The 27329-nt window shown below is 46.6% G+C and overlaps 1 protein-coding gene and 1 non-coding gene across 2 annotated transcripts; both read left to right on the top strand.

Annotated features, from left to right (window-relative positions):
* LOC122448352 (lipopolysaccharide-binding protein-like) lies at positions 1-26938 on the top strand. Its single transcript, XM_043479597.1, has 15 exons — positions 1-131; positions 829-943; positions 4011-4139; positions 4965-5120; positions 7917-7980; positions 10963-11026; positions 12104-12195; positions 14955-15131; positions 17544-17753; positions 18932-19102; positions 21696-21763; positions 23207-23252; positions 24167-24230; positions 25425-25501; positions 26401-26938. The coding sequence occupies exons 1-15, from the start codon at positions 8-10 to the stop codon at positions 26431-26433; spliced, it is 1590 nt and encodes a 529-aa protein (XP_043335532.1). The 5' UTR covers positions 1-7; the 3' UTR covers positions 26434-26938.
* LOC122449052 lies at positions 14596-14759 on the top strand. The gene has a single exon (XR_006271869.1). It is a non-coding gene; the product is annotated as a U1 spliceosomal RNA (small nuclear RNA).
* Positions 26939-27329: the final 391 nt, after the last annotated feature.

Here is a 27329-nt window from a genome sequence, read left to right on the forward strand (position 1 = left end):
GGACGGGATGATGGCCAGACCATACTACATGGTAGTGGCTCTACTGTTGCTGGCAGAGTTCACCAGGTTTGGAGAAGGAACCCCTAATCCCGGGTTCGTGGCCAGGGTCACCAGAAAAGGCCTGGAATATGGTAAGAGGAAGGTGGTGATTCCTCTGGGGCTCCTTGTTGCCCACCAGAGTGGTGTGGTCATAGGGTTGAGGAATCACAGGCTAGGGTTCTGCCACTGCCTGGCTTAGAAACCTTGGATATCAGCCTTAGAAACCTTGGGGCTTCAGTTTCCTCATCTTGAATGACAGAAGCCAAGGATAGGACTAGATCAGTATTTCTTCCAAGGGTGGTCCATGTACCACCCATGTTAGAATTGCTGGAACACATATAAAATGCAGACTCCAGAGACCTAACCAAGACTGGTTGAAGTTGGATCTGGATATCTGCATTGTTCACATGACCCAGGCAATAGTCAAAACCCTAAGGTTTGACCAAACTGCAGTCAGTGATTCCTCAAAAGCCCCACAGTATCCCACTATCGCTTCCATGACCTTGATCTGGATGAATAAATAACAATGATTGCCGCTGACCTGGCACTTTGCATTCATGATCGAATTTAATACTCAGACACAGGTTAGTATCATCATCATCGTTGTTGTTGTCACCATTTTACAGATGGGGGAACTGAGGTTCAGGGGTATAAGGAGATCGCTTGGGATTACAATAGTATGCGGTAAATCCTGCATTTCATCCCCGTCCACATGACTCCAAAGCCTAGCCATTCAACTGTTATACTTAGCTACCTCCCACTGAATGTGTTAACTCTATGTCCCCCCAGCCCGTCAGTATGGAGTAGCCACCCTGAAGAATGAGCTGTCCACCATCAAGTTGCCTGATTTGTCAGGAAGCTACGGAATCGGTTGGCTTGGAAGCGTGAACTATGTGTTTAGTGGGTGAGGTCTCTGTTCTCCCCCACGGGGGCAGCAGAGGGGGAAGAATGGGGACCTAGGGTCATGGGGAAGGGGGATAAACATTGGACCACCACTTGGACTAAAGGTAAAGTAATCATGGAAAGCTCTTGTGGAACTTCTGGAAAGTGCTATGTGTTTTTTGAATCATCTGGATTAGAAACAATTCATCAGTTCCTATGTCAGTCCTCCAAAGATTTTTGCAGTCCTCTGGATTTTTGCTCTACCAGGGAACTCTGGGGGCTTCCCTGGTGGCTCAGATGGTAAAGAATATGCCTGCAATGTTGTAGACCTGGGTTTGATCCCTGGGTCAGAAAGATCCCCTGGAGAAGGGAATGGCAACCCACTCCAGTATTCTTGCCTGGAGAATTCCGTGGAGAGAGGCTACAGTCCCTGGGATCACAAAGAGTCGGACACGACTGAGCGACTAACACACAGGGAACCCTGGTTACTCTCCAGATCAGGGACCTGTTTGAGACATACCATCCACCCCTCAGAGCCTGTTAGGAGTTGCAATCAAGGACTTTAAGTCTTTCTGGACCCTGTCCACATTTTATTTGCATACTACCCCTTGAAGATAGCATCCACACACATCCCCAGTAAGAAATGAAGCAGGAGCCTCCTGGTCTCTGGTTAACAGCCCTGGTTCACTTTCTCCCTCCCTGTGAGATACAACTGACCTTACACTCCCTCCAACTTTCTCGTATTCAGTCCTAGAGCCCTCACCCCTTACTCTTTTTTCATCCATTCTTTGGTCATATGAATTCTCCTTCCCCAGCTTCCTCAGCGTCCAGAATAGGTTCTTGGGGATCGTTTATCCATCACTGACAGAAAAAGCTGCTTTTTAGAATCCTTCTCAAGTCTCTCAAGACAATTTCCCTGAGACAGTCAGCAAAAAGAAGCCATTTTAAATTTATGCATACATACAGAAAATATCCAGGACCTGCTGCTTACAGGGCGATGCTCCTTACCACAGCCCTAGAGCACGCCCTTGCGCTTGTTCACGCTGAGTTACTGTGGTCTGTTAGCATCCGGATCTACCACCAACTGTCAGCTCTCCAAGGGCAAGGACTGGGTTTTGAATCTCTATAGCCTCTGTGCCTGGAGCCAGGTCTGACAGAGCAGGAGGATCTCAAGGAATTTTTGTTGAGTGGACAAATAAGTGTTGCTCTGACAAGAACCACCAACTTAAATGACCACAGTGAGTAGTGAAGAGGAGTGTGCCAGGCAGGGTGAACGCGTCCATCAGGCACTAGCTGGGAAAGCAGAACCCGTGCCAGGAACTTCAGTGGAGGGAACTGCATATAAGAAATTTGCTACAAAGGTGTTAGAAGAGTTGAAAAGCCACTTTGGGAATGATGACGCAACCTAAAATTAGCAGCAATGAAAAGCTACTAACATCCTTAAAAGCCAGAGAGAAAAAGACAAGAAATATCAACACAGTACAAGATCCAGGATCTCTAGGTAGGAGCTAAGATCGTGAAGGAAGGGGTGGTCTGCAGGAGCTGCCCCAATGTGGAAATGTAACCACTACCAAGACACAAATTGAGGCAGAGAGAAGGAGAAAAAAATATCCTGGCTTTCTCCCCTTTTCCTAACCGCTCATCACTCCCCAATGCATCCCATTGGCCAGTCCTAATCAGATTTCAGTTGCAAAGAATTCTGGGAAATGTAGTTTGCCTGCATCAATCCCAGCTAATATATGTCAGAAGAAGGGACGAACAAGCAATAGACCTGTAAACAAACAAACAAAAACAAATGACCAGAGCAATGTTTACCTGGAAGACACCTGCCCTGTAAGGGGTCACTGCTGCTCACCTGCAGTTGATTGAGGCTGTAAGGGAAAGTCAACTATGTTTTTTGTTTTGTTTTTCAAGAGAAGCCAGACTTGTACGTTTTTTCCTTCACATTTTAGGTGGAAAACTTTCCAATCTTAAAATGTGGCAACCAATTCAAAATTTTTAAAACGCTATAGGAAAAGAAAAGTGTATCTACATCATACCTCTCATATGTATGTCCCACAGGTCCCAGCATCTAAATCGTGAGCCCTTATTTGTATTCCAAGTGGGTGAGGGTGGGAAAAGGGAAGCTGAAGGATACATAATGCAAAGGATACATAATGCAAAGCCAGCTCACAGTGTTATGAAAGTGAGATCCAGATGCTTACCATTTGAAAGGGAAAAGTTTGGTGGAAAGGAAAGTTTGTGCTATTTCAGATGCCAGAAACCAAAGAAGAGGTTCCAAAGGCCAACTCCCCACTGACAATCAGTGGGCGAGAGTTTCAGGGGTGTATGGGTGGAGGGACCGGGCTGCATGCAGAAGCAGCACAGTCAGCTCTGCCAGTCATCCTGGAATTGGCCATTCAGTGGTCTGACCAGCATCATCGTGACTCTTTTAAGTACCATTAGTCTATAGTTACAGGGTTGGTTTGTTCCCATTTCTTGGAGGCTGATTCTTGGAATTACGTCATAGCTACCTTCTGGTCCTCACGTGGTTAACTTCTTCCACATAGTGGGGGTTTCACTATATACAAAACGGCTCAAAGGATAAGGCTCAGAATATTATCTAAAGCCCCTGAGGAGGAACTAAAGGTTCTTTCTTTAATGACTAAACTATTATTGTTTGGTCTGGTTTGACTGTTTTCCTTTGTTTATGCGTTTTCTCATTTCTCCGATTAAATGTATTCTTTGACTAAAGTTTTTCTACAGAAAGGCAGGCAGATGGCATGGGGGCAGGGGCAGACCATCCACAGGATCCTCGAGGTGGTGAGAATCCAATAAATAGGATAGACAAGGGCAGTTTGTGAGGGTGGATGTCAGAGGCGAGAGGAAGGTCTTTGGTCTTGGAAGATTGGGGAAGAAAGGCTTCCTGGAGGAGGTAAAACCTGAGCAGACCATGAAGGATGTGAATGAAATGATTTCTTTGTCCTTTTTGGTTTAAGTCAGTAAATTTAAAAGAGTGTGAGAGGCTGAAAGGGGACTCTCAAGATTCATTTGGAGGACTGATGTGCCCCTGGTTTTTCTGAGTCTGATGATCTGTCTTCCTTCCCTAGAATGAGGATCCATCACTTCTTACTCCGGAACTCCCAGCTGAGTCTACAGCCAAGACAGGGTATCAGAGCCTCCTTGTCCAATAACTATGTATCTGTCAGTGGGAACTGGAAGGTGGAAAAGTCTTTCATGTGAGTAGTACTGGTATTAGACTGTCTCTCGACTTTGGGCAAGGGCATATCCTCTCCTGGGCTTCCCTGGTGGCTCAGTGGTAAAGAATCCACCTGCCAAGTAGGAGACATAGGTTTGATCCCTAGGTTGGGAAGATCCCCTGGAGAAAGAAATGGCAACCCTCCCCAGTATTCTTGCCCCAGCGACAGAGGAGCCTGGCAGGCTCCATGTGGTTGCAAAAGAGTCGGACACAACTTAGAGACTGCATAACACGAAACAAAATGTCCTCCCCTACTGGAATTCCCTTTCTGGGTTCTGAAACCTCTCCAGTCAATAAATGACCCAGATCTGACCATCCCTAAGCCTTAGTTTCATTATCTGTAAAATGGGGTCAGTAATAACCCACCTCATAGATGCAATTGTGGCTTATATAGAATAACAGTTTTAAGGCATTTAGCAGTGTGCCTGGCACACAGCAAATACTCAGCACCAGCTGTGTGTACATGCTAAGTTGCTTTAGTCGACTCTTTGCAATCCTACGGACTGCAGCCCGCCAGGTTCCTCTGTCCATGGGGATTCTCTAGGCAAGAATACTGGAGTGGGTTGCCTTTTCCTTCTCCAGAGGATCTTCCTGACCTAGAGATGCAACCTGCGATTCTTATGTCTCCTGCATTTGCAAGCGGGTTCTTTACCACTAGCGCCACCTGGGAAGTTTAAAAATTGAGACTCAGGACACACAACTAGCTGGTGGGGTCTGAGAGACAAACTTGGGTCTGCATAAGTTTGGCTCATCTTCTGGGAGGTGACTGACTCTATACCCTTTGCTTCTCATTTCTCCCACCCAGTACCCTACAAGGTACGTTTGATCTGAGTGTGGACGGCATTTCCATCTTGGTTTCTCTGAACTTGGGCAAGGACCAGTCTGGGCGACCCACTGTCTCCGTGACCCACTGCCGCAACTCCATCGGCCATGTCAGTGTTGAAATTTCTGGATACATAAGGTAAGTGACCCCCCAAACACACTTTCTGGAGATTGTCAGAGCTGCCTCAGCATCCAGCTCACCCAGGGGACTCCTCTGATGGGACATAAGAGCAAAACTGAGGATCCATCAAGGTCAGAGGCCAATGAACTAAGTAAGGCCTAGGGGCCAAATCCACCTGCCAACCATTGTTTAAATTTATCTATTTTTAAGTATTCATTTATATATTTGGCTACACCAGGTCTTAGTTGTGCACATGGGATCACTGATCTTTGTTGCATGTGAGATGTTTAGTTGCAGCAAGTAACTTCTTAGTTGCGGTTCATGGGATCTAGTTCCGTGACCAGGGATTGAACCTGGGCCCCCTGCATTGGGAACATGGAGTCTTAGCCACTAGACCACTAGGGGAGTCACAGCCACGAGTAAGCAAATTTCACTGGAACACAGCCATGCCCATTCGTCCAGGACTGCTTTAGTCTGACAACAGCAGTGTTGAGTAGTTGGCAGAGACCACTTGGCGTGCAGTGCCAAAAATATTGACGATCTGGCCCTTTAAGAAACAGTTCGCCAATGCCGGGGCAAGACTGTCTTTCAAGGCAAGCCAGCATTTCAAAGTGATTTCCCTAGAGGGTCCACTCAGTGAATAAGGAATGAAGGGTGGTGGTCTGTGGGATGACAGCCTCTCACTGTGTTTGGGTTGGCACTGCACCACTCAGATCCCAGCAGGACACAGAGGGCAACTCAAAAGGCTTAACTGACAAGAGCCAGTGGCAAACAAGAGGGGAATATTAACTGGAGTGTGGGCAGGATTAAGGAGTGTTCAGCAAGGGAGGCAAGGGGGTTACCAGAGCCTGAAAGAACTGAAATCTCAGAGGAGGGGACAGAGGACAGGACTATAGTGGTCCAACAGACAGGTGCCTGGGTATAAGTACCCCATCTCCTCTCTGCTTCCTGCCTGTGCCTCCCATTAGCCAAAACAACCAGCAGCCAGAGAGCAAGAGAGTTTGGGAGATGAATCTCTAGACATCAGCCCTCCAGGACACAGAGAAGAACAGAATGGAGTTGGCAGGGGAGCTTCTTGCCTGGAAAATTCCATGGACAGAGGAGCCTAGTAGGCTACAGCCCATGAGGTCACAAAGAGTCAGACATGACTGAGCAACTAACACTTTTGCTTTTCAAAACATATATAATTAGTCCTCTATAAATGCATCTTTAGTTTGGGAGTGAGGGTTTCTTCCTGTCATTTGTTACTATAAACAAAGCTACAAGGATAACCTTGAGGAATAATACCATTTTATACCTGGTCATATAAACTCTAGGATTTATTCTTAAATTGCTATGTGCATTTTTTAATTTTAATATTTACCAACAAATTGCCCTCCAAGGGACTTGCTAGTTTTCACATCCATTAGCAAGGTAAGAAAGTACAATCGCCATCACGGGCAGATCATCAGAGATTAAACTTTTTGCCAACCTGAAAGGTAACAGTGTCTCAGCTTTAGTGAGTGTCTATCTTGTGAATAATGTTGTGCATCCTTAAGAGTTACATATTTCATGTTTTCTAAACAGATTCTTCATATCCATTCTTATTCTTCTCCCCAAGAAATCTTTAAACTTTTGACATACAAATTCACCAGCCTCCTTTAAGTTGCAAGTTACAGAAATTCAACTCAGGTGTTTAAGCATTGAGAATGGACTTCACTGGCTCCCACATACCTAAAAAGTCTGTGCATGCTCAGTCACTAAGTCATGTCAGAGGATTTTGCAACCCCATAGACTGTAGTCCGCCGAGCTCCTTTGGCCATGGGATTTCCCAGGCAAGAATACTGGAGTGAGTTGCCATTTCCTCCTCCAGGGGATCTTCCTCACCCAGGGATTGAACGCACATCTCCTGCATTGGCAGGCAGGTTCTTTACCACTGAACCACCAGGGAAGCCCCAAAAGCCCATGGAGGAAGCCAAAGCTGTGATTGGTTTCAGGTGTTTGATATTGCCAGGAATTGCTCTGTCTCCTAGGTCTAGGTCTGCTCCTTCTCACTCAGGGTCCTCCACTCTTAGAGTGGCAGAGATGGTCACAGGAGGCCAGGTTTCCTTGTCGGTTAGAGCCCACCATCTCAGCAAGCAGGAGCAGTCTTTTCCATAGGGCTCCAGGTAGAGCATTGGCCAATGAGAACTTTAACCAAGTTCTCATTGGTCACTGTGGGGTCACAAGACCATTCCTTGGATCAATCATTTTGGACTCTTACTGGCTGAGCCAGGGTCTAGGGCCCACCTCTAGACCTAGGGGTTAGGAGTAGGGTTAGTCCCACTGAACCACTGGGACTGGAAACAGGAAATGAGTGGATTTTAAGGAAGGAAAAGAATATTGAAGATGTTGATGTATATAGTTAATACCACACCCCTACCTAGCCTACTCTCACCTATATTTCTGATTTAGCAGCATACTATGGGTCACCATCCCTCGGATTAAATTAATCTGGCCAGGTCCCTTCTTGGACTATCACACAGGAAAGCTCAGATCCATGGGTCACCCTTCTCTTGGGAAGTGAAAGTGAAAGTGTTAGTCACTCAATCGTGTCTAACTCCTTAGGGCTCCATGGATTTGTAGCTGGCCAGGCTCCTCTGTCCATGGAATTCTCCAGGCAAGAATACTGGAGTGGATTGCCGGTGCCCCGCTCCAGGGGATCCTCCCAACCCAAGGATTCAACCCACATCTGTGTCTCCTGCCTTGACAGGCGGTTTCTTTACCACTAGCGCTCCCTTAGGAGTCTCAGCCAATCATAAAGTGGGTTCTGACCTGATTTCCTCTTTTCTCCAGCTGGATCCTGAACCTCTTCCATGAAAGAATTGAAAACAATGTCAAAACCATCTTGGAACAAAAGGTAAATAAAAGGATGAGCAGATTTGTAGTTAACACGCAGGTCATCGGCATGTACACGTTTGGTGTGTAGACACAGTCTTGGCTCTTAAATATGTTGTCATTGGAATTTGCTTAGCAAAACCTTCTTCATTCATGATGTAAAGGAGAATATCATGGCTTTCCCAGATTTGAATAACCACACGTGCTAAATTGACATTTGGAACTGATAGAGTGATATCTTTGTTACAAATAATGTTCGACATGGAGAAGTGACTTTAAATCCTTTCCTCATACCATATACAAAAATCAACTCCAGGTGGTCTAAGGATTTAAATGCCAAAATAAATCTAAGAGTTTCAGGCAGAAAACCTAGGGTATCTTTCTCATCTCAAATAGAGGAAAATATTTCTCAAATAATGTTCCCTCTCCTGACCCAATAAAATGCACCATATTGAAAACAGCAGTGAGGTCAGCCCTTGGTATCTCTCACTTCTCCAAAAAGCCTTGGTCTTAGAGGCAAAGAGGTACCTCTTCCATTTCCTCTCTGTGTATCTTTGGGCAAATTGAGGGACCCCCCTGGAGTCTCAGTTTCCTCATTGGTTAAATGGAGACAATGACCCCTATTTTGAAGGGAGCTGTGAGGATTTAATTGGATAGAGGTACACTGGGTGTGTTCAGAGGGCTCACGTTATTACTGTTACAGAGTCATTTCCCAACTGGGTTTCACCTCCTTGAACCTTCACTGTTGAGCTCATGAGCTCTGTGAGCAGATGCTTTAGGTTTAAATCCCAGCTCTGCCACTTCACTGGCTGTGATGCCTTGGTTAACTGACCTAACCTCTCTGGACCTTAGGATTCTTACCTATAAACTAGAAATAGGGCTTTCCTGGTGGGCCGGTGATTAAGACCCCCCACTTCCACTGCAGGGGTGGGGGCACAATTTCCTTCCCTCGTTGGTAAAGTTCTGCATGCCGTGAGGTGCAGCCAAAACAGTAACAGAAATAATCATAGCACCTACCTTGGAGGGCTATTGTGAGGACCATACAACATCATAGCTACAGGCACTGACCAGTGCCTAGTACAGAAGAGGAGCTAGGTAAGGGGGGCAAGCTTAAAAAAGGGGGGAAGGCAAGCTTATTTTCATAGACATGTATGCTCCTGTAGCCTTGTGCAGCAGGTTGAGGCCAGAGGCAAGGGTGGTCTCTGCACTACCAATATAAGAAACATGGGCCAGAAAAATCCAGGGACCATGTGTCCACTGGGAAGCGGGGCAGGTGTCAGAGAGGCTAAGCACAAGAACAGACAGTCTCCAAGGATGCGGTCTCTGACCGGCCTCCACGGGGCTATGAGTGCAAAGCCCCAGGTGGCTCTGCAGAGAAAGGGGCGTGGGGCGGATGGATTCAGACCTGGATGGGCTGGCTGCCCAGGTAGCACTGCCTTTACCCTCTGCTTCAGGAGAAGCCAGGGCAGAAGTTTGCATCAAACAGTGGTTCCCAAAGTGGGGAAAGCTCCCCCGAAAGGAGAGTACTGAGGCTTCAAGCCTCAGTGCTAAATTATGCAGAATGATAAAATGAACAAGGGATTCCCTATGTGGTCCCTTTTCTCTTTCTTCTTATGTCAAAGGGGAAGTCTCCATTTAGGGCTAATATGTGCTGAACACTTTCCTTTAACAAAGAGGGGGCATTATCTTGTGGGCAGCTATATCTAGCCCACCTTGCAGAATGGCTTTTCAACCCCTTGGACTCTTTTTCCCAGGTATATCCTGTTTATGCCACGGGATAACAGTTTCCCTTTGACAACAGTGATAGTTTTCTGTATTTTTTATTAAACGTATGTAGTTTTTAGGGGCTTCCCTGGTGGTTCAGACAGTAAAGAATATGCCTGCAGTGCAGGAGACCAGGGTTTGATCCCTAGATCAGGAAGATCCCCTAGAAAAGGAAATGGCAACCCACTCCAGTATTCTTGTCTGGAGAATTCCATGGACAGAGGAGCCTGGCGGGCTACAGTGCATGGGGTCACGAATCGAACACGACTAAGTGACTATATAGTTTTTAAAAGGCCACTTGGTGTAAAAGAAATATTAATTACATTAAGAGGTAAGAAGGGAAAATTCATAGAAATGGTATAGATATGGAAACGTTAGGAAATGACAAGCTTCCAACTTCTGGGATCTCCCATTCTTGACACGGAGGAGGAAGCTGGTGGCTGGCTGAGGAATGGAATTCTCTGACTGTGCTTTGGGGCGCCCTCTGGTGGCCCTAGTGAGTACTGCCTGCAGACCGGCCACCGAGCTCCTTCACGGATCCGCGAAACCCAGATGGCAAGGAATCCCAGCAGGAAGAGGGCGAAGGAGCTGGAGGATGGGGTGGTGGAGCCTCTGATATAAGAGCTGCCTCCTGCACCTAGAAGCTCTTCTGTTTTTTCCCTCTGATCTCTCTCTCTCTTTTTTCTTTTTTAAAATATTTTTTTATGTGGAGCACTTTTAAAATCTTTATTGAATTTGTTACAAGATTGCTTTTTGTTTTATACTTTGGCTTTTTGACCACCAGGCATGTGAGATCCTAGCTCCCCAACCACACCCCCTACATTGGAAGGCTAAGTCTTAACCACTGGACCGCCAGGAAAGTTCCCCCCACCAACGCCTGCTGTCTAATAAATGCATACTGCACTTCTGGGCACTTAGCAACCAAGACACTGAACTGAAGACCATGACAATAGCAGACCCCAGGGTAGTGCTGACTTGAACACCATCTGCTTTTAATGAGGGTTCCAGAAAAGTCTAGAAACTTAAGCTGGGCAAACACAAATGGGCAGTGACCAAGTGCTGTGGTTGATGGAGGTCTCGTCTCCGTTTTCACCATATTTTCCCTTCCCTCCACTCACCTACCTACAGGGTGGGCATGTGACCCACAGTTCCTGAAGCAGCGGTGGGGAAGTGGGCAGGGACATGGCCTGGGAGGGAGATGGGGAAGGCCTCACGTGGCTGTCTCGTCCACTTCCGGCAGATCTGCAAAATGGTCAAGAAGTCAGCAGCCTCCCACCTGGAGCCCTATCTCCGCACTCTGCCAGGTTTGGAGGCCCCTCTCTTCTCTGGGTGCTGTCAGGTGCCTTGGCACCCAGCACCCCTGGGACCATCACCGTCATCTCCCAAGAATCCTGGGAGAGTTTTCCCCATCAAGTATCTCTCCATCCTACATGGTTGGACACCTGGGGGTCTGCTCTCTGGAGATAGGGGTATGAGGTGATCGAGGGTGGGGACTCAGTAACCTGCTGGGTGCACAGGTGGGCATAGGATTACAAATACATGGGAGAATCACATGCTGACTCTGTACTGGCTGCTTGAACAAAACAGGGTTGCTCTGAGATTTCCATGCACCCCTGAGCCTTGCCCATCCGACCGCCATAGGGACCTTGTACAATCATACATCAGGTCAGGTCCTCCCCTCTTCTTAAAGCCATCAAAGACTCCCCTGACTCTCAGAATATCGACCCCGCAGTGGGTGACGCAGCATTGCATGGGCAGGCCTGACCACCAGCTTCATCTTGCTCTGGGCAACTTGGCTGCCACATGGGTCCCTGTGATTCCACTAATACACCATGTCCCGTGCTTCTACAAGATCTTTGCATGTGTCGTTCCCTCTGCCAGGAACATCCTTCCCTGAGCACCCCCTTCTGCCCACCCTGGCAACTGATCAACACCTATTCCTACTTCAGATCTCGGCCCAAGCAAAACCTCCTCTGACTCTATATCCCCTACTTACCACCTTTATATGGCTAGCATCATCCTGTGAATTTATGATACCTAGCAGAGTTGTGATTTTATATCTGTTTGCTCAAATACTTGTCTTTTTTTCCCTTCTGGATTGCCAGCTCCAGAAGAACAGAGACTTTAACTCTCCTACTAACCTGTTTCATCAGCCTCTTGCATTCATTGTGCCTGGTGTATAGCAAGGACTCAATAAATATTGAATGAATGAGTGTATGAAGCACTCTCTTTGTGACTGAAGTTACCTTTATCAGCACCAGCCCCATTTTCACTCTCCAAAGGCTATATGGGAAAAGAGCTCTGTAGATTTGCACAGTGCACAACTTGAACAACTGTGTTTGGCTCCCTTGTTCATAATGCTGTCTGTCTCCTGCTCATAGTCACCTTGATGATTGACCAGATTGCCGGCATTGACTACAGTTTAGTAGGAGCTCCCCAGGTGACCTCCCAAGGCCTGGATACACCCTTCAAGGTAAGGGGCTGTAGAGAAAGGGCCTTGGAGCCGGGGGCTGACAGAAATCCAATTCTCCCTCTCAGAGTTGGCTTCTACTCTCCTCCAGACCTTCTGCTTGTCAGTCCATGTCCCTGACCAGTGCCCACAGTGGGAAGATGTGATACACAGCCCACACTGCAGAACAAAACCTAAGATGAGGTCTCTGAACCAACATAGTAAATCCATCTGGAATTCAGAAGACCTGAGCTCAAATCCCTAGCACGTGTGTGCTGAAGAATCTTGGAAGAATTACTTAACTTTTCTGCGCCTCCATGGAATTCAAATAATAATAGCCTTATATCATAAAGTGACTACAGGAATTAAATGAGATGTGTCTAATGTGCATAGCCAAGTGCCTGGCATGTAGTATACGCCTTACTCCGTATGCTAGACTGAAGAATGGCTCCCTTAGATGTCTGTGTCCCAGTCCTCAGAATCTGAACATTTTACTGTATATGGCAAATGAGACTTTGAAATGTAAGGTAAAATGTTTAATTAAATGAAGGATCTTGAGATGACAAGATTATCCTGGATTAATGGGCTAGCTGTTGTCATCACGTACTGTGCTTAGTCACTCAGGGGTTCAACTCTTTGTGCCCCCAGGCCCGTCTGTCTGTGGGGATTCCCAGGCAAGAATACTGGAGTGGGTTGCCATGCCCTCCTCCAGGGGATCTTCCCAACCCAGGAATCGAGTCTCCTGCATCACAGGCAGATTCCTTACCAGCTGAGCTAACAGGGAAGCCGGTTGTAATCATAAGGGTCCTTATAAAAAGGGAAAGAAAGAAGTTGCTCACTCGTGTCCGACTCTTTGCGACCCCATGGACTATAGCCTACCAGGCTCCTCCGTCCATGGAATTTTCCAGGCAAGAGTACTGGAGTGGGTCGCCATTTCCTTCTTCAGGGGATCTTCCCCACCCAGGGATCGAACCTGGGTCTCCTGCATTGCAGGCAGACGCTTTACCATCTGAGTCACCAGGAAAGCCCCTTATAAAAAGAGGGTAGGTGATAAAGGATAGGAGGCTATGTGACAACAGAAGCAAGAGCTTGGAACTAAGGGTCAGAGTGATGCAAGGAAGGGGCCAGAAACTAAGGAATGCAAGTGGCCTCTACAGGGTAGAAAAGGAAGCAGATTCAGCCCTGAAGCCTCAAGAAAGAAGGCAGACTTGCCAACATCTTGAGTTTTAACTTCTGACCTCCAGAAACGTGAAGGACTACAATCTCTGTTGTTTTAAACCATTAAGATTATGGTCATTTGTTACAGTGGCAGGAGGAAAAGAAAACACCCTGTCTTCATTCTGGTCTTTCCCACAACCCCTGTTGAGCTAGGTCCTAGAGTGTCACCCCTCTCCAGTTTTATTTATTTAACTAACACCTAACACTTACAGGGCTTCCCCGGTGGCTCAGACGGTAAAGTGTCTGCCTGCAGTTCGGGAGACCTGGGTCCGATCCCTGGGTTGGGAAGATCCCCTGGAGAAGGAAATGGCAACCCACTGCAGTATTCTTGCCTAGAGAATTCCATGGACAGAGGAGCCTGGTAGGCTACAGTCCATGGGGCAAAGAGTTGGACACAACTGAGTGACTTCACACTTTCTTTACATGCTTTTTACTATGAGTGTGCATGCTACGTCACTTCAGTCGTGTCTGACTCATTGCAACACTATGGACTATAGCCCGCCAGGTTCCTCTGTCCATGGGATTTTCCAGGCAAGAATACTGGAGTGAGTTGCCATGCCCTTCTCCAGAGGCTCTTCCGACCCAGGGAGCAAACCTACATGTCTTATCTCCTGCTTCGGCAGGTGGATTCTTTACCACTAGCGCCACCTCGGGAAGCTCCTCTTACTATGTGCCAAGTGCTATTTTAAGTATTTTCACAAATGTTAATGCATGTAAATTTCATACCACCCCTATGAAGTAGAAGCCATTAGCATCATCCCCACTTTTTTCATTAATTTTTTTGGGCGGTGTTGGTCTTCGTTTCGGCACATGGGATCTCTGCTGCAGCGTGCGGGGTCTAACCCTGCGGCACACAGGCTCTCAGGCCAGAGCACGAGGGCTCCAGAGTGCAGGCTCCGTAGTTATGGCGAATGGGCTTAGTTGCCCCATGGCATGTGGGGGTGTTAGTTCCCCAGCCAGGGATCGAACCCGCATCCCCTGCCTTGCAAGGCAAACTCCTAATCACTGGACCAGCAGGGAAGTCCCGCAACACCTCCATTTTTCAGGTGAGGGAGTTGAAGCACAAAGAAGTCGGAGACTTTCCCAAGATCCCAGAGTGAGTAAGTGGCAGGCCAGGATCCAAAACCAAAAGGTTAAGCTCCAGAATCCATACTTTTCACTGGATGGTGCTCCTTCCCCTGCATCCTGAGCCAGGAAGAACATAAGACACAGCCCCCACCCAAAAAAATAGTCTATCACGAAGGTGGTTTTCCCAGGGCGAGGCTTATCCATTGCACTCCGGATGTGCTGACCCCTGCGATTTCCCCAAATGTGGGAAACTCGACTGCATAATTTGTGGTAGTGGGGGACAGCATTCGCGCTTTCCCCTGAAAAAAAAAGAAAAAAAAAATAGTCTACGATGGGAATTTCAGGTAGCTGTTAGGGTCTACGTACTGTGGGGCCAGATGAATCATCCAAGACACCAGCCCTACAGTCTAGAGAGGAATCGCCAGCCCAGCCGCCACCTGGGCCTGACCTCTTCTCTGGTAGGAACCCTGGAGGCCGCTGTGTCCTTCTGTCTGCAGGGTGAATTCTTCAGCAGAAACCGGAACTCCTCAGTCCCCTTCGATGCTCCGCCCATCAGGCTGCCCCAGAAACATGACCACATGATCTACTTTGCTGTCTCCGAATATGCCTTCAACACGGCCAGCAGGGTTTACCACCAGGCCGGGCAGATGAAATTCACCATCCAAAATAGGCATGTGAGTAGGGGAGGGAGGAGGCTGGGGGTCCCCAGAGAGAGCATCAGACGGGACAGTAGATCCACTGTGAGTGCTCTGGGGAGCCGGGAGAAGAATGTGGAATTTGGAGCCTGCCAAATAGGGCTTCGAATCCAGGCTGTGCCTCAGTTCCCCTCTTTGTGCATGTGTGCCTATTTTACCCCAGGGATTATATGAGAGACAGCCTGTAAGAACTTGGAGTCTGATGCATGTATGTATGTTAGCTATATTAGCAGTATTTTTTTTTCAATTTTTATTTTTGGCTGCACCATGAAGCATGCGGGATCTTAGTTCCCCGACCAGGAATCGAACCGGCACCCCCTGCATTTTGAGCTTGGAGTTTTAACCACTGGACCGCCAGTAAGGTCTCGATAGTATTTTCAAAAAATAACACAGGCTCTGGTGTGTTGTATTAGGTACTCCAAGAAGCAGATGCCAAGACAACTTCAGACTTATAAGAGATTTATTAGGGAAACACCTGGAGAGATAACGGGCATTGGAGGACGGCGCAGGTGGGACGAGCCCTTAGACAGAGATGCCTGTGAAGCAGAGGGAAGGCAGGCAGATGCGGCAGAAGTGCTGCTGTGTGTCTAAGTCTCAGCTAAGCCGAAGGGGAGCCACAGCACCAAGCTTGCTCATTAGAGGAGTGTGTATCAGGCGGGCGTCAAAGGAGTCTGGCTCCAAGGTGAATCCTATGTGTGATCTTTCAGATCCACCTGCAGGCAATGACATTAAGCTTTCCGTGGCAGGTCTCACCCAGTCCAGACTTGGTTCATGGCCAGTGTTTGCTAGTTTCCAGAGGGACGTACTCTTAAGGACTCAAGCCCGTGCCTCGCCTGCCAACTTGCTTTCCTAGCCTTGATACTTCCCGTTCAGAGGCCTATTTGTGGATGAGGAGAGGGGGTAACTTCAGCTGAGATCCCTTCCTGGGGGCCTTGAAGACAGTTTTCTCCAGTTTGACTCAATAGTCAATATTTTTTCTTTTTGGCCTCCTGGTCCTTCCCCGTCTCCTCCACCACCTCCCACTGGGTCCATGATGGTATCCTATGTCCTGCCACAGGGAAAAGGGGGCCACAGCGGGGCCAGGGTCCTTTCTGGTTTAGCCTCTTGCTTCCTCTCTCAGAGTAAGCAAATGAAGCCTTGATTGTGACTTTCAGTTTGACTCGTTGTCTTAAGCAATCACCTCGAATCCTGAAATCTGACAAAATTCTCCATCTCTACCATGTGGGCTATGCTCAGTCAGGGGCTGGGAGCTGTCTGGGAGAGGGTGGCCCCAGTGTGAATGGTGTGAGGCCTGAGTGTGAGGCAGGGGGTGTGGGGGCCTGTCAACCAGCTGCCTTGCTCACAGCTGATGCCTCTGAAGGGAGATCTGAGCAGGGTACCCTCACAGCCCCGAGTTGAGCACTGTAGTAAGTGCTAAATAGAGTTGGACTCTAGAGAAGGCTGAGCGCCAAAGAACTGATGCTAGAGAAGACTCTTGAGAGTCCCTTGGACTGCGAGGAGATCAAACCAGTCAACCCTAAAGGAAATCAACCCTGAATACTCACTGGAAGGACTGATGCTGAAGCTGAAGCTCCAATAGTTCAGCCACCTGATGCAAAGAGCTGACTCATTGGAAAAGACCCTGATGCTGGCAAAGATTGAGGGCAGGAGGAGAAGGAGGCAACAGAGGATGAGATAGTTGGATGGCATCACCAGCTTAATGTAGTGAAATGAGCAAACTGCGGGAGATAGTGAAGGACAGGGAAGCCTGACATGCTGTAGTCCATTGGGTCCCAAAGAGTCAGACAACTTAGTGACTGAACAACAGCAACAAGAAGCTGCCCAAATGAACAGTGGGGATCTTTTTTCTCTTTTTTTAATATTTGTTTATTTAGCTGCTCTAGATTTTAGTTGCAGCATGTAGGACTTTTAGTTGTGGCATTCAGGATCTAGTTCCCTGACCAGGGATTGTACTTGAGCCTCCTGCATTGGGAGCATAGAGTCTTAGCCACTGGACTACCATGGATGTCCCAAGGCTGAGGATCTTAAAGGGGGAAGAGATGGAGGAAGGTGTACTGTGGACGGGTATAAAACAGGGCTCGCCAAGCTGAAAGATGAGCAAGTCCAAAGGCAGGGGTAGAGAATAGCACCATGAGAGACTTCTGGCCAGAAAAAGAGTTTGGGGGTGGGGAAAGCCATATCTGAAAGCACATTAAATCCAGACTGTGGTGGTTACCAGCTCTTGTTGGCCCTTTAGGGGAGAATCCTGAGAAGTGATGAATAGCAATCAAAGACATTTATTAAGCCCTTCCTATGCTCCAGGCCCTGCAGTTAGCTCTTTACCTTTAGAATACCTCGTTCAGTCCTCGCACACCCTGTACAAGTGCTATTATGATCATCCTCCTTTTCCAGATACAGAACCTAACGAAGTTTATCAACCATAAGTCAGCCCAAAACTGGCGGAAGCAGCAGCTGAGGCCCCGCTGCCAGACCTCCAAGTCCATGCCTCTAACTACTCTGGTATCCTGCTTCTCAAGTGGCTTCCTGCTTGGTGTGCTGCAGATTCCCTTGGACTTCCCAATCCAGCTGCATACCAGCTCATTCTGGGCCATTATTCCTCAGGTAAGACCTTAGGACAAGCCCATTGACATGGGCCAAATGTTGAGATTGTGTGTGGACATCCATGAGCTGTGCATAAACTTTCTCCGAACAAACAGCTTACTTATTAACATAGTGAATAAAAGTAAGCTATTAAATAAGTTATTAAGATTTTTTTTTACTTCAAAATTTCCATCATTCTCTGACTTCTAGAGGCATAAAGACACAGGATCCAGATTCAGATTGCCTGTGTTTGAATCTGGGATCTGCTGTTTCCTGTCTTGGTAACTCGATCTTGTTGGGCCTCAATTTCTTCATCTATCAAATGGGAACAACTCTAGTACCTGCCCCCACTGAGTTGCTGCTGGGTTGGCCATTATCAAATGGGAGATAACACTCAGCCAGGACAAACATTCAAGATCCTTCCAGGGTGCAAATGGGACACATTGGGCAGGCTAATAACTGGGGGCTAGACCAACAATCAATATTTGTTTGCTGTTTATGTACGGCAGAGCTGAAAAGTAGCAGGAGCAGAGTGGAGAAGAGTTCTCAGCCTCCCCTCTCTTGAGCCAGGCAATTCAGCTCTGGCCCCAAACTTGCACACTAGTCTTAACACAGTGTAGGAGGCAGTATAGCGACCATCCAGTTATTGGAGCTTTCCCATTGTGGTATTTCTACCCATCCCGGATACATTATCAAAGTGCTCTTTCCAATCATAAAGCCATCCACTGAAAAAGAGTTCTAAAAATATAATTGCAAAAAAATATATATATATATATAATTGCCTACTAACAAATATTTTGAGAATATTAGCTAATTTTTTCTCTCACTATTTTGAGTGTCTTTTCTTCTAAATTGGATATTGTCACATGTATGAATTTTTGTGTCCATTTTCATGGAATAATGTGAAACTACATTTTGTGTGCATATCCCCATTACTATTGAATTTTAACATGTATTCATTTATTTATAGCCATTTGTATTTCTTATCAACTAAACTGCTACATTAACCATTTAATATATATTTTTAAACTTTATTTATATATACATATAAAATTCCCACCATCCTATGATTTTCCACTGCCAGTTCAGGGCCCTTGAAGATTTGAGTTGGGGTTCTGCCCATCTGGCCTTCCCCAATACAGCTCAGGGTCCCTCTGTCTGTCTCATATCCTCCCCTAGTATCGCCCCTATTTTTCCAGCTGGCCAGGTTGTATCCTAATATGGAACTAGAGCTTGAGACGTCACCTGAATCAGCTCCATTCCTGACATTCACTCCCGGAAATGTGACCTTCATGCCAGTGATGGACATCCAGGCCTTCGCTCTCCTGCCCAAATCTGCTGGCCGCAAGCCCCTCTTCCAAATCAAGGCGGTAAGTCTGAATCTATCCGGGGCAATAAAGGGTCATGTTTGCTATGGGTAGAAGCCCCTCCCTTGGTTAAAGGACTGGGAGACTACACAGCTGAAGTAGCTGAAGGCTATTTATTTCTGGTGTGTTTTGAGTGGGTCTTGCACACTTGGTCTGAACAGCCAAGCTTCCCAATATTGCTAATCAAATCATAACACTGTCAGAGTTGCAAGAAACCTTAAAAGTCATTCACTCCAGCTGAGGTGGAAATTTTTAGCTTTCTCACTGTTACAATTACTTAATTTTAAAATTTATTTAATTCAAAGCATTGTTGTTGTTGTTGTTTAGTTGCTAAGTCATGTCAGTCTCTTTGCAATCCCATGGACTAGAGCCCTCCAGGTTCCCCTGTCCATGGAATTTTCTAGGCAAGAGTACTGGAGTAGGTTGCCATTTCCTACTCCAGAGGATCTTTCCAACCCAGGGATCAAATACCTGTCTCTTGTGTCTCTTGCATAAACCTATTTAAAATGTTATAAATAAAAATCATCAAATTACCTTTTTAAAGAAAGTATAAAATTTAAAGAACTTTTAAAATAGCAATACCCTCCAAATTTATTCACAGATTCAACACGATCCCTATCAAAATCCCCTCTAGCTTTTTTGCTTTCAATGAAGGGAGTGCTGTTTCAATCCCTGATCAGGGAACTGAGATCTGAGAACCCACATACTGCGTGGCAGTATGTGGGGCCTAAAAAACCAAATAAACAAACAACAAAACCTTCCTTTCTCCAACCAAAGAACCAGAAAAATGAAGTCTAGTAAAATAGAAAACTTTTAGACAATAACTGTTTTACCATAGCTTCCTGGTGGCTCAGATGATGAAGAATCTGCCGGCAAGGAGGGAGACCTGGGTTCAATCCCTGGGTCAGGAAGATCCTGGAGAAGGGAATGGCTACCCATCCAGTATCCTTGCCTGGAGAATTCCATGGACAGAGGAGCCTGGCGGGCTACAGTCCATGGGGTCCCAGAGTCGGACACGGCTGAATGACTAACACTTAACTTATTGCTAAACTCCAGAGAGAAAAGAATAAGCGAACTAGAGAATAGAACAGTAGAAATCACCCAATCTGAATTACAGGGGATAAACAGACCAAAGAAAAAAAATGAAAAGAGCCTCAAGAACCTGTGGGACTATAACAAAAGATCTAACATTCAGGCCATCGGAGTCTCAGGAGAGGAGAAAGTGGGAGGGGCTGAAAAGTACACAAAGAAATAATGGCTGAAAATTTCCCAAATTTAGTAAGACACAGACAAAGCTACAGATTCAAGAAACTGAGCACATTCCAAACTAGATAAACCCAAAGAAATCTATGCCAAGACATAAGAATTAAATTTCCGAAAATTAGAGGTAAAGAAAAAGTCTTGAAAGTAGCACGAGAAAAAGAACACTTTATCTTAAGGGAAAAACTTTTCCAGTGGCAACATGTTTTTCACCAGAAAACATGGGGGTCAAAAGAAAGTGACGCTTTGTTTTTTTGTTTTTCATTTTCTTGGCCGAGTCATTCAGCATGCAGGATATAGTTACTCAACCAGGGATCAAACCTGCAGTGGAAGTACAGAATCCTAACCACTGGACTGCCAGTGAATTTCCAAACATGATATATTTCAAGTGCTATCTTAGCTCAGGCTCCCACGACAAAATATCCTAGACTAGCTGACTTAAACAATATCAATTTATTTCTCATAGTTCTGGAGACTGGGAAATCCAAGATAAGGTCGGGAAGTAACACACATTCCATTGCCCAGAACTCAGTCACATGGCCATACCTAACTGCAAAGGAAGCTAGGAAATGTAGTCCAGTGGGTTGTCTTACGAAACTTGAAGCCGACTCTGCCACAGACCCTTCCCTGTTCATCTTCAATAGTTCTTGGCCACTGTTCAAACTGATAATGACCTTGTCTATGCCTGAGCGGAAGCCAGCCTTCTGTCCTTTGGTAGGACACAGTGTTCCATTTTTCCTACCACAAGTCTCTGGGCTATCAATCAGGTTTCAAAGTGGAGCTGTTCAGTGATGTTGCCACAAGCATTCATTCAGGTGTTGCAGGTAAGATCTCACCTCCTGGAAAGAGGAAATGGACTCAGGTAGAACAGCTAACCATCACAGATAGGACAGGCTTTATGGAGCCTCCAGATACAGTCACCTGGTTCAATCCCACATCTGTAACAGGTCAAGCTTAATCATTAAACATAGACATCAATTACTGGTGTCTTTAAACGTCCCTAGAGCTTGGGGACTCTGAACTTTCGGTGGCCTGCTTACAGATGGACAATCTCCCCATTCAAATGCTCTGTCTTTAATCTGGGCTTATTTCCCCCTTCCTGATGCTTCCATGAAGATGGAGATGTCTGAAACCGCAGCTCACCTCTCTTTAAAGTCATCTGTGGAGCTACCAGCCTCCTGCCTCCTCAGTCCATAATCCTTAAGCAGCTGCTTTTTGCTCATATGTCCCACATCTGGCTGTGGTATCTATTTCTGGAGATTTGTCTCTTGTTCTTGGACCCAATAGCATGTCTTCTTGGGCCAAGAATCTGGATCATCCTCTTTTGCTTTCCTAGAGTACCAACATCTCCATCACCATCAATGGGAACTCCAGCAGGATCACTGGTTCATTGGCCACAGGGAGGTAAGAGGCCATGGGTTGGGGAAGAGGAGAGAAAGGGATGGATTGGCACTTGTCCTAGCAGTGTCCTCTGTTCAGAGCCTTCACCTGTGCCCCACATTTCATCCAGTCTGGGCTCTGCTCCTTGCTGAGGTACACATGCAATGGGTTTCCTAGAAGAATGAATTCCTGGTCTCAAGGTTAGATGCTGTTGGCTCATATAGACTGCCCTGACCCTGTTAAAATTAACATCTCCTTAAGAGATCTTTGAAAAGAGAAGTGGGCTTCGCTGGCAGTCCAGTGGTTAAGACTGTGCTTGCAATGCAGGGGGCATCAGTTTGATCCCTGGTCAGGGAACTAAGATCCCAAATGCCAAGTGGCCAAATTAAAATAAATAAATACAGGAATAAAAAGTAAACAATGAGCTTTCGGGGCTTTTGGAGGTCCTGGAATTCGAGTTTATGCATATGACTTGGGGGGTCTCTGCAGTGTCAGAGGAGACAGCCAAGGGTTTAGACTATGAGGAGACAGCAAAGTAAGGAGGATTCGTGAGGACCTCACACAATTTTACCAAGGGATTATCAAAACTGCCCTGCCCTGTGAGCAGAAAACAGAGAGACTGATCCAAGGTAATTAGAATTTCTGAACAGGGGGACCAGCTCAGCAGCCAAGGGAAAGCCTGTGAGGAGGGAGATCAATATGGCAGGTGGGGGGGTTGAGGTTTGGCTTTTATAGTGACGGAAGTCAACGTGCCAGCATCATTTATGGTGCCTCTCTTTTCCATTTTTATTGTCTATTGCCATGCTGTAAAAGTAACGCATGCTCATGGCAAGGAAAAAATTGGAAATTACCAAAGTATTAAAAAAAAAAAAAGCTGACAAAATCCCTCATCATTTTGCCACACAGAGATTATCACCATTAATAGTTTCATGGTTCCTTCCAGTTTTCTTATACATTTTTATATCGTTGGAGGCATTCATTACCACTTTTTTTTGTATTCCACTTTTTCTGGTTAATATTTACATTATCATAATTTCTTCAAGTTACCAAAGAGCCTCAGTGAACGTTATTTTTAACAATGTCACTTCTTAAGTCACAATGCATGCTTCATATTTATTTCTCTGACTGCATCAGGTCTTAGTTGGAGCACATGGGATCTTCATTTCATCACCCGGTAGTTGTGGTGCAAGGACTTACTTGCCCTGTGGCATCTGGGATCTTAGTTCCCTGACCAGGGATTGAATCCCTGCATTGCAAGGTGGACTCTCAGCCACGGGATCACCAGGGAAGTCCCACACAGTACATGCTTAAAGGCTTAAATCCACAAGCACACTGCAGAGGAACCCTTGGGTGTCCAGCCTCCAGAAATGCCCTTGCCCACAAGCACCACACACCCCACTGGTGAGGGAACTTGGGAGAAAGTACCAGCCATAGCGTGGGGTGACCTGTGCTTCTCTTTCTGCACAGTGAGCTGAAATTGGAACTGAAGCACTCCAACATCGGTTTCTTCAATGCGAGTTGTTTTCCTTCATTATTTCTTGAATGTCCTCTCCAACCAGGGCTTCATGGGAAGAAGCTTCATGGAAGGGCTCCAGAAGAAGCAACGAGGTCCCAGAAAAGATGCACTGTAGTCTTGCAGGAATCAGGATATCACATCTGAAAGTTAATCATCCCAGTAGGGCAAAAAGAGTGATGGGACATGAACGTTCAGAGCAGGAGTTTTGGAGGACAATGGGTCTGGGCTCGTCCATCAGCTCTGCCACTTCCCACCTGTGTGACCTTGGGCAAATCACTTAGCCTTTCTGAGCCTGTTTCTTTGACCATAAAATGGGAATGATGATAGCATCTATCTCTAACGGGGACTGCAATTTGAAATGGGGCAATGAATTTAGTAAGACACCTTGACCAAATGTCACACATATTACACTACACTCTCAGTATATGTCACTATAATAATGGCCAGGTGCACAATCTCTTCTCAAAAGCCCTTGAGACAGATGGGTTTCAGAACTGGGAATTTTGGGGAGGTACTGTGGAGCATGCCCCCCTGGATCTGGGGCAACATTCTATAATCAAACATAGTCATAATTTCGCAACAAAATTTTAAAACATTCAAATAAGGTAGAATTTTAAAAAACAGAAACAAAAAAACACCACTAAATAGCACCAGGACAGTTCAAGTCATGTTTTGTCACAAAACGTGCCTGTGTACACCTGTGGAGAATGAAGGTCAGAGATTTGGGATTTGGGAATTGTGAGCGAGGAACCGTTTATGTGTCATGGTGATGGTCATTGTCAACCTCTCTTTTGTAAATGGGATAACAGGCTGATGTTTTCAGAGTGGGGAGTCAGATGCTCTTCCCATGGATTTCTGTTTTTATTCCTGTCTTACTTGATACCTTTGCTCTGGCCCCTCCTCTGCTCCAGGTGAATTTGATGGAATCCATCTTCAATTACTATGCATTCCACATTATATACCCCTCTCTCAACGGTAAGAATAGCTGCTACTACCTGCCCCATGCAAAAGCTGAATTCTACACTTTCTGTAGGATTCATGGTTCATTCATTCATTCAACAAGGTGAGCCTCTCTTCTGTGGTGGCTGGGGGACTAGCAATGCAGGATCTTTGCCCTCATGGAGTTCACACGTTGTTGGGAAGGGGGACATGTGAACGCCAACAGTTAGATAAACGACACCATAGAAGAAAGCTGTGGGAACTAGAGGACTGCAGGAGCTAGGAGGAGGCGCTTGGAACAGACTTGGAGGTCAGTCTAGAGGGCTGGGCTGAGTCCCAAAGCACAAGGAGTTAGGCCAAGGGAGGCCGAGCATTCCAGGTAGCACTGTGGAGAGCACCTGGAGTTAGCACATTTTAATTTTTTTAATTTATTTTTGGCTGTGCTCGATCTTCACTGCTGTGAAAGGGCTTTCTCTAATCGTGGCGATCGGGGCTACTCTCCAGCTGTGGTGCTCAGGCTTCTCATTGCAGCGGCCTCTCTTGGTGCGGAGCACAGGCTGCAGGCAGACGGGCTTCAGGAACTGTAGTGCGTGGGCTCAGTGGTCGTGGCTCGTGGGCTCCAGAGCGTGGTTTCAGGTGTGATAGGGCGTGGGATTAGCTGCCTCACGGCATGGGGGGATCTTCCTGGACCAGGGATGGAACCCTTCTCCCCTACGTTGGCAGGCGGATTCTTAACCACTGGACCACCAGGCAAGTCCTGGAGTTAGCACATTTGGGTCCTAGGGTGAGGCGAGGTCACTGACTTGCTGGATGACTGTGATGGAATTCTTGGGATAGTGGCTGCCTGTGAGACCAGTGGGCCTTCTCTGATGCCAGGGCCTTCTCCAACTGGCCTCACCATCTGGCTTTTACGACCAAGAGATACGAGACGCAAAACTGGCCTGGAAAAGATAAAGTGGAGGAGATGGTGGTCCTTGGGGTTGAGTCCTTGCATATAAACACCGCTCACTGCATGTCCCAGCCCAGGCCACTTTGGATAGCAGATGAAAAGGGGCTCTTGAAGGGGCCAGTAGAAGCTTGAGGCCGAAGAGTGGACAGATGTGCCCTGAATCCAGTAGCCCACCACGGGTCAAAGCAGCCCACTCTCTCCTTAGCCAATTGCAAATGCAATGGTCTGCATCTTTGCATCTCCTCTGACCAGCCCACCGCTCTCCGCTCTTTATCTTTCAGCAAAGCTTGAGGAGGGCATCCCACTCCCTCTGCCAAGGGACACCTACCTCAACAGCTTGGAGTTCCAAATCCATGAGGTCAGTAGGAAATGGGAGTCTGAATTGGGAGCTCTAGACCTTCTGAGATGCTTGCTTTAGAGCTGATGGATACTTGGGGGAGTCCCTGACTCTCACATAGATCCTGAACTGAATCCTCATAGGAAAAGAATAATTTTGGTTTTAAATTTTGGAGTATAAATGGCAGGTTTTGATGACCTGGAATCTTGGCTTCAGTAAAATAGCTCAGTTCCCAATAATTCAGTTCAAACATAATGGAACCTCTACAATGTATAAGGCCCATTAGCCATTGATGGCAGGATGAGAGGGTGTAAAGGGGTCAGATTAGATGAACCACTTATTGAGCTGATAAGGGGCCACCTGAAAAGCCCAGAATGTCCATGGCTGGGAGTCCCCACTAGGCCCCTGACCAGGCTTCCCACCCTGGATGTGTGGTCCTGGAGAAAACCTGATGATGCTTTCTGGTGGAAGAAACATACGAGGGGCCGAGCCAAGGACAAGCATAGGACACTGATATAAATTCAGAAACACTAGTTTACCAGTGACGTCACTGTGTAATGCTTCTTACTCCAAGGTAACCCTGGGCTACATCCTTAGACATTAACTATGAGAGGGGAGTAAACTCAACCAGCACTCGTGTGTACATGGTTCTCCCAGGGGGGTAAAAAAAAAAAATGAAGCAGGAAAAGGACATTCATGGATGTCTTCCAGAAGTCAGATCAGGAAATTGCAGATGAATTCCTAGGGGCAGGCAGCTGAGGGGCACAGTGTTTAAGGCCTCCAAGGGCTTGGTTTGTAGGCTGACTTGGTTTTTTATTCAAGTGAGCATGTTTTTTCCTGTAAAGGCTTCCCTTTCAGGAAGCTCTGATGCCGTGTGGCTCAGAAAATGATCTTTCTCGTCTTTTTTGCCTTCTCTCCAGAACTTCTTGTTCTTAGGGGCCAATGTTGATTAGCCTGACGATGGAAGAGCAACTGTGGCTGGAAGAATGGATGACACAAGTGGACTGCCCTTGACTTTGCGGGGATCGAGGCTGCCTCTTCTCCCATGAGTGTCCCCTGTCCTCATGGACACAGGAAACGTCTGACGCCTGAAGACATACCTGACTTCCACCACCCCTTCCTGTGTCCCTACATACCCTCTTTCAGTTGTCCTCAGCCTTTCTCTGGGGAGCCAACTCCAACTCCTTGCCTGTGGTCCCCTAGAGACAACTTCAGTGACGGAAAAAAGTATGAGCAGTGTTCAACCACCATGCAGCCCAAAGCATCCTGCTCAACATTAAACATACATGTGGAACTTCGTACATGTTATTTGATGTCATGGTTAAAGAAGCAAGTCAGACAGAAATGGACTTAAAGCCTTGTTCTGCTACTTTCTTGATGTAGAAGACTCACTGAGACCACAGACCACCCAGCGCCTATACAGGCTACAAATCTATCCAATAAATGATTTCAATTTGATTTGCCTGCTTCTGTCCCTGGGCCTAGTGCTAGAAGAGGTGGGATCAGAATAACAAAAACACATGGTCTCTGTTTACGTCAATCTTACAGCCAAAAACAGGAGCCAGCAGATTTTTTTCTGTAAAGGTCCAGAGAGCAAATCTTTTAGTCTTGGCTGAATATATTGTGTTTTAACTACTCAACACTTCTGTTGTAACAGAGAATAGCCTGCTAGAGTGCGTGTGGCTGTGTTCCAGTAAAACTTTATTTAAAAAAAAAAACAAACAAAACAGGCGGCCAGATTTGAGCAATGGGCCATAATGTACAAACCCCTGGTCTAAAACAATCCACCAAGAATAAAAGGCATTTACACCATGAATGCAACCCTGATCTATAATACAATTAGCAAATT

Source organism: Cervus canadensis, chromosome 10 (genome assembly GCF_019320065.1).
Source record: "Cervus canadensis isolate Bull #8, Minnesota chromosome 10, ASM1932006v1, whole genome shotgun sequence".
In the NCBI taxonomy this organism is placed as follows: domain Eukaryota; kingdom Metazoa; phylum Chordata; class Mammalia; order Artiodactyla; family Cervidae; genus Cervus; species Cervus canadensis.

What these genes read in the sequence shown, in the direction of transcription:
- LOC122448352 (XM_043479597.1), top strand. Translation starts at nt 8, where the DNA reads ATGATGGCCAGACCATACTACATGGTAGTGGCTCTACTGTTGCTGGCA. An exon ending in GAAATTTCTGGATACATAAG is followed by an intron (nt 5,121 to 7,916) that starts GTAAGTGACCCC and finishes TCTTTTCTCCAG; the next exon opens with CTGGATCCTGAACCTCTTCC. An exon ending in CCCTCTTCCAAATCAAGGCG is followed by an intron (nt 19,103 to 21,695) that starts GTAAGTCTGAAT and finishes TTGCTTTCCTAG; the next exon opens with AGTACCAACATCTCCATCAC.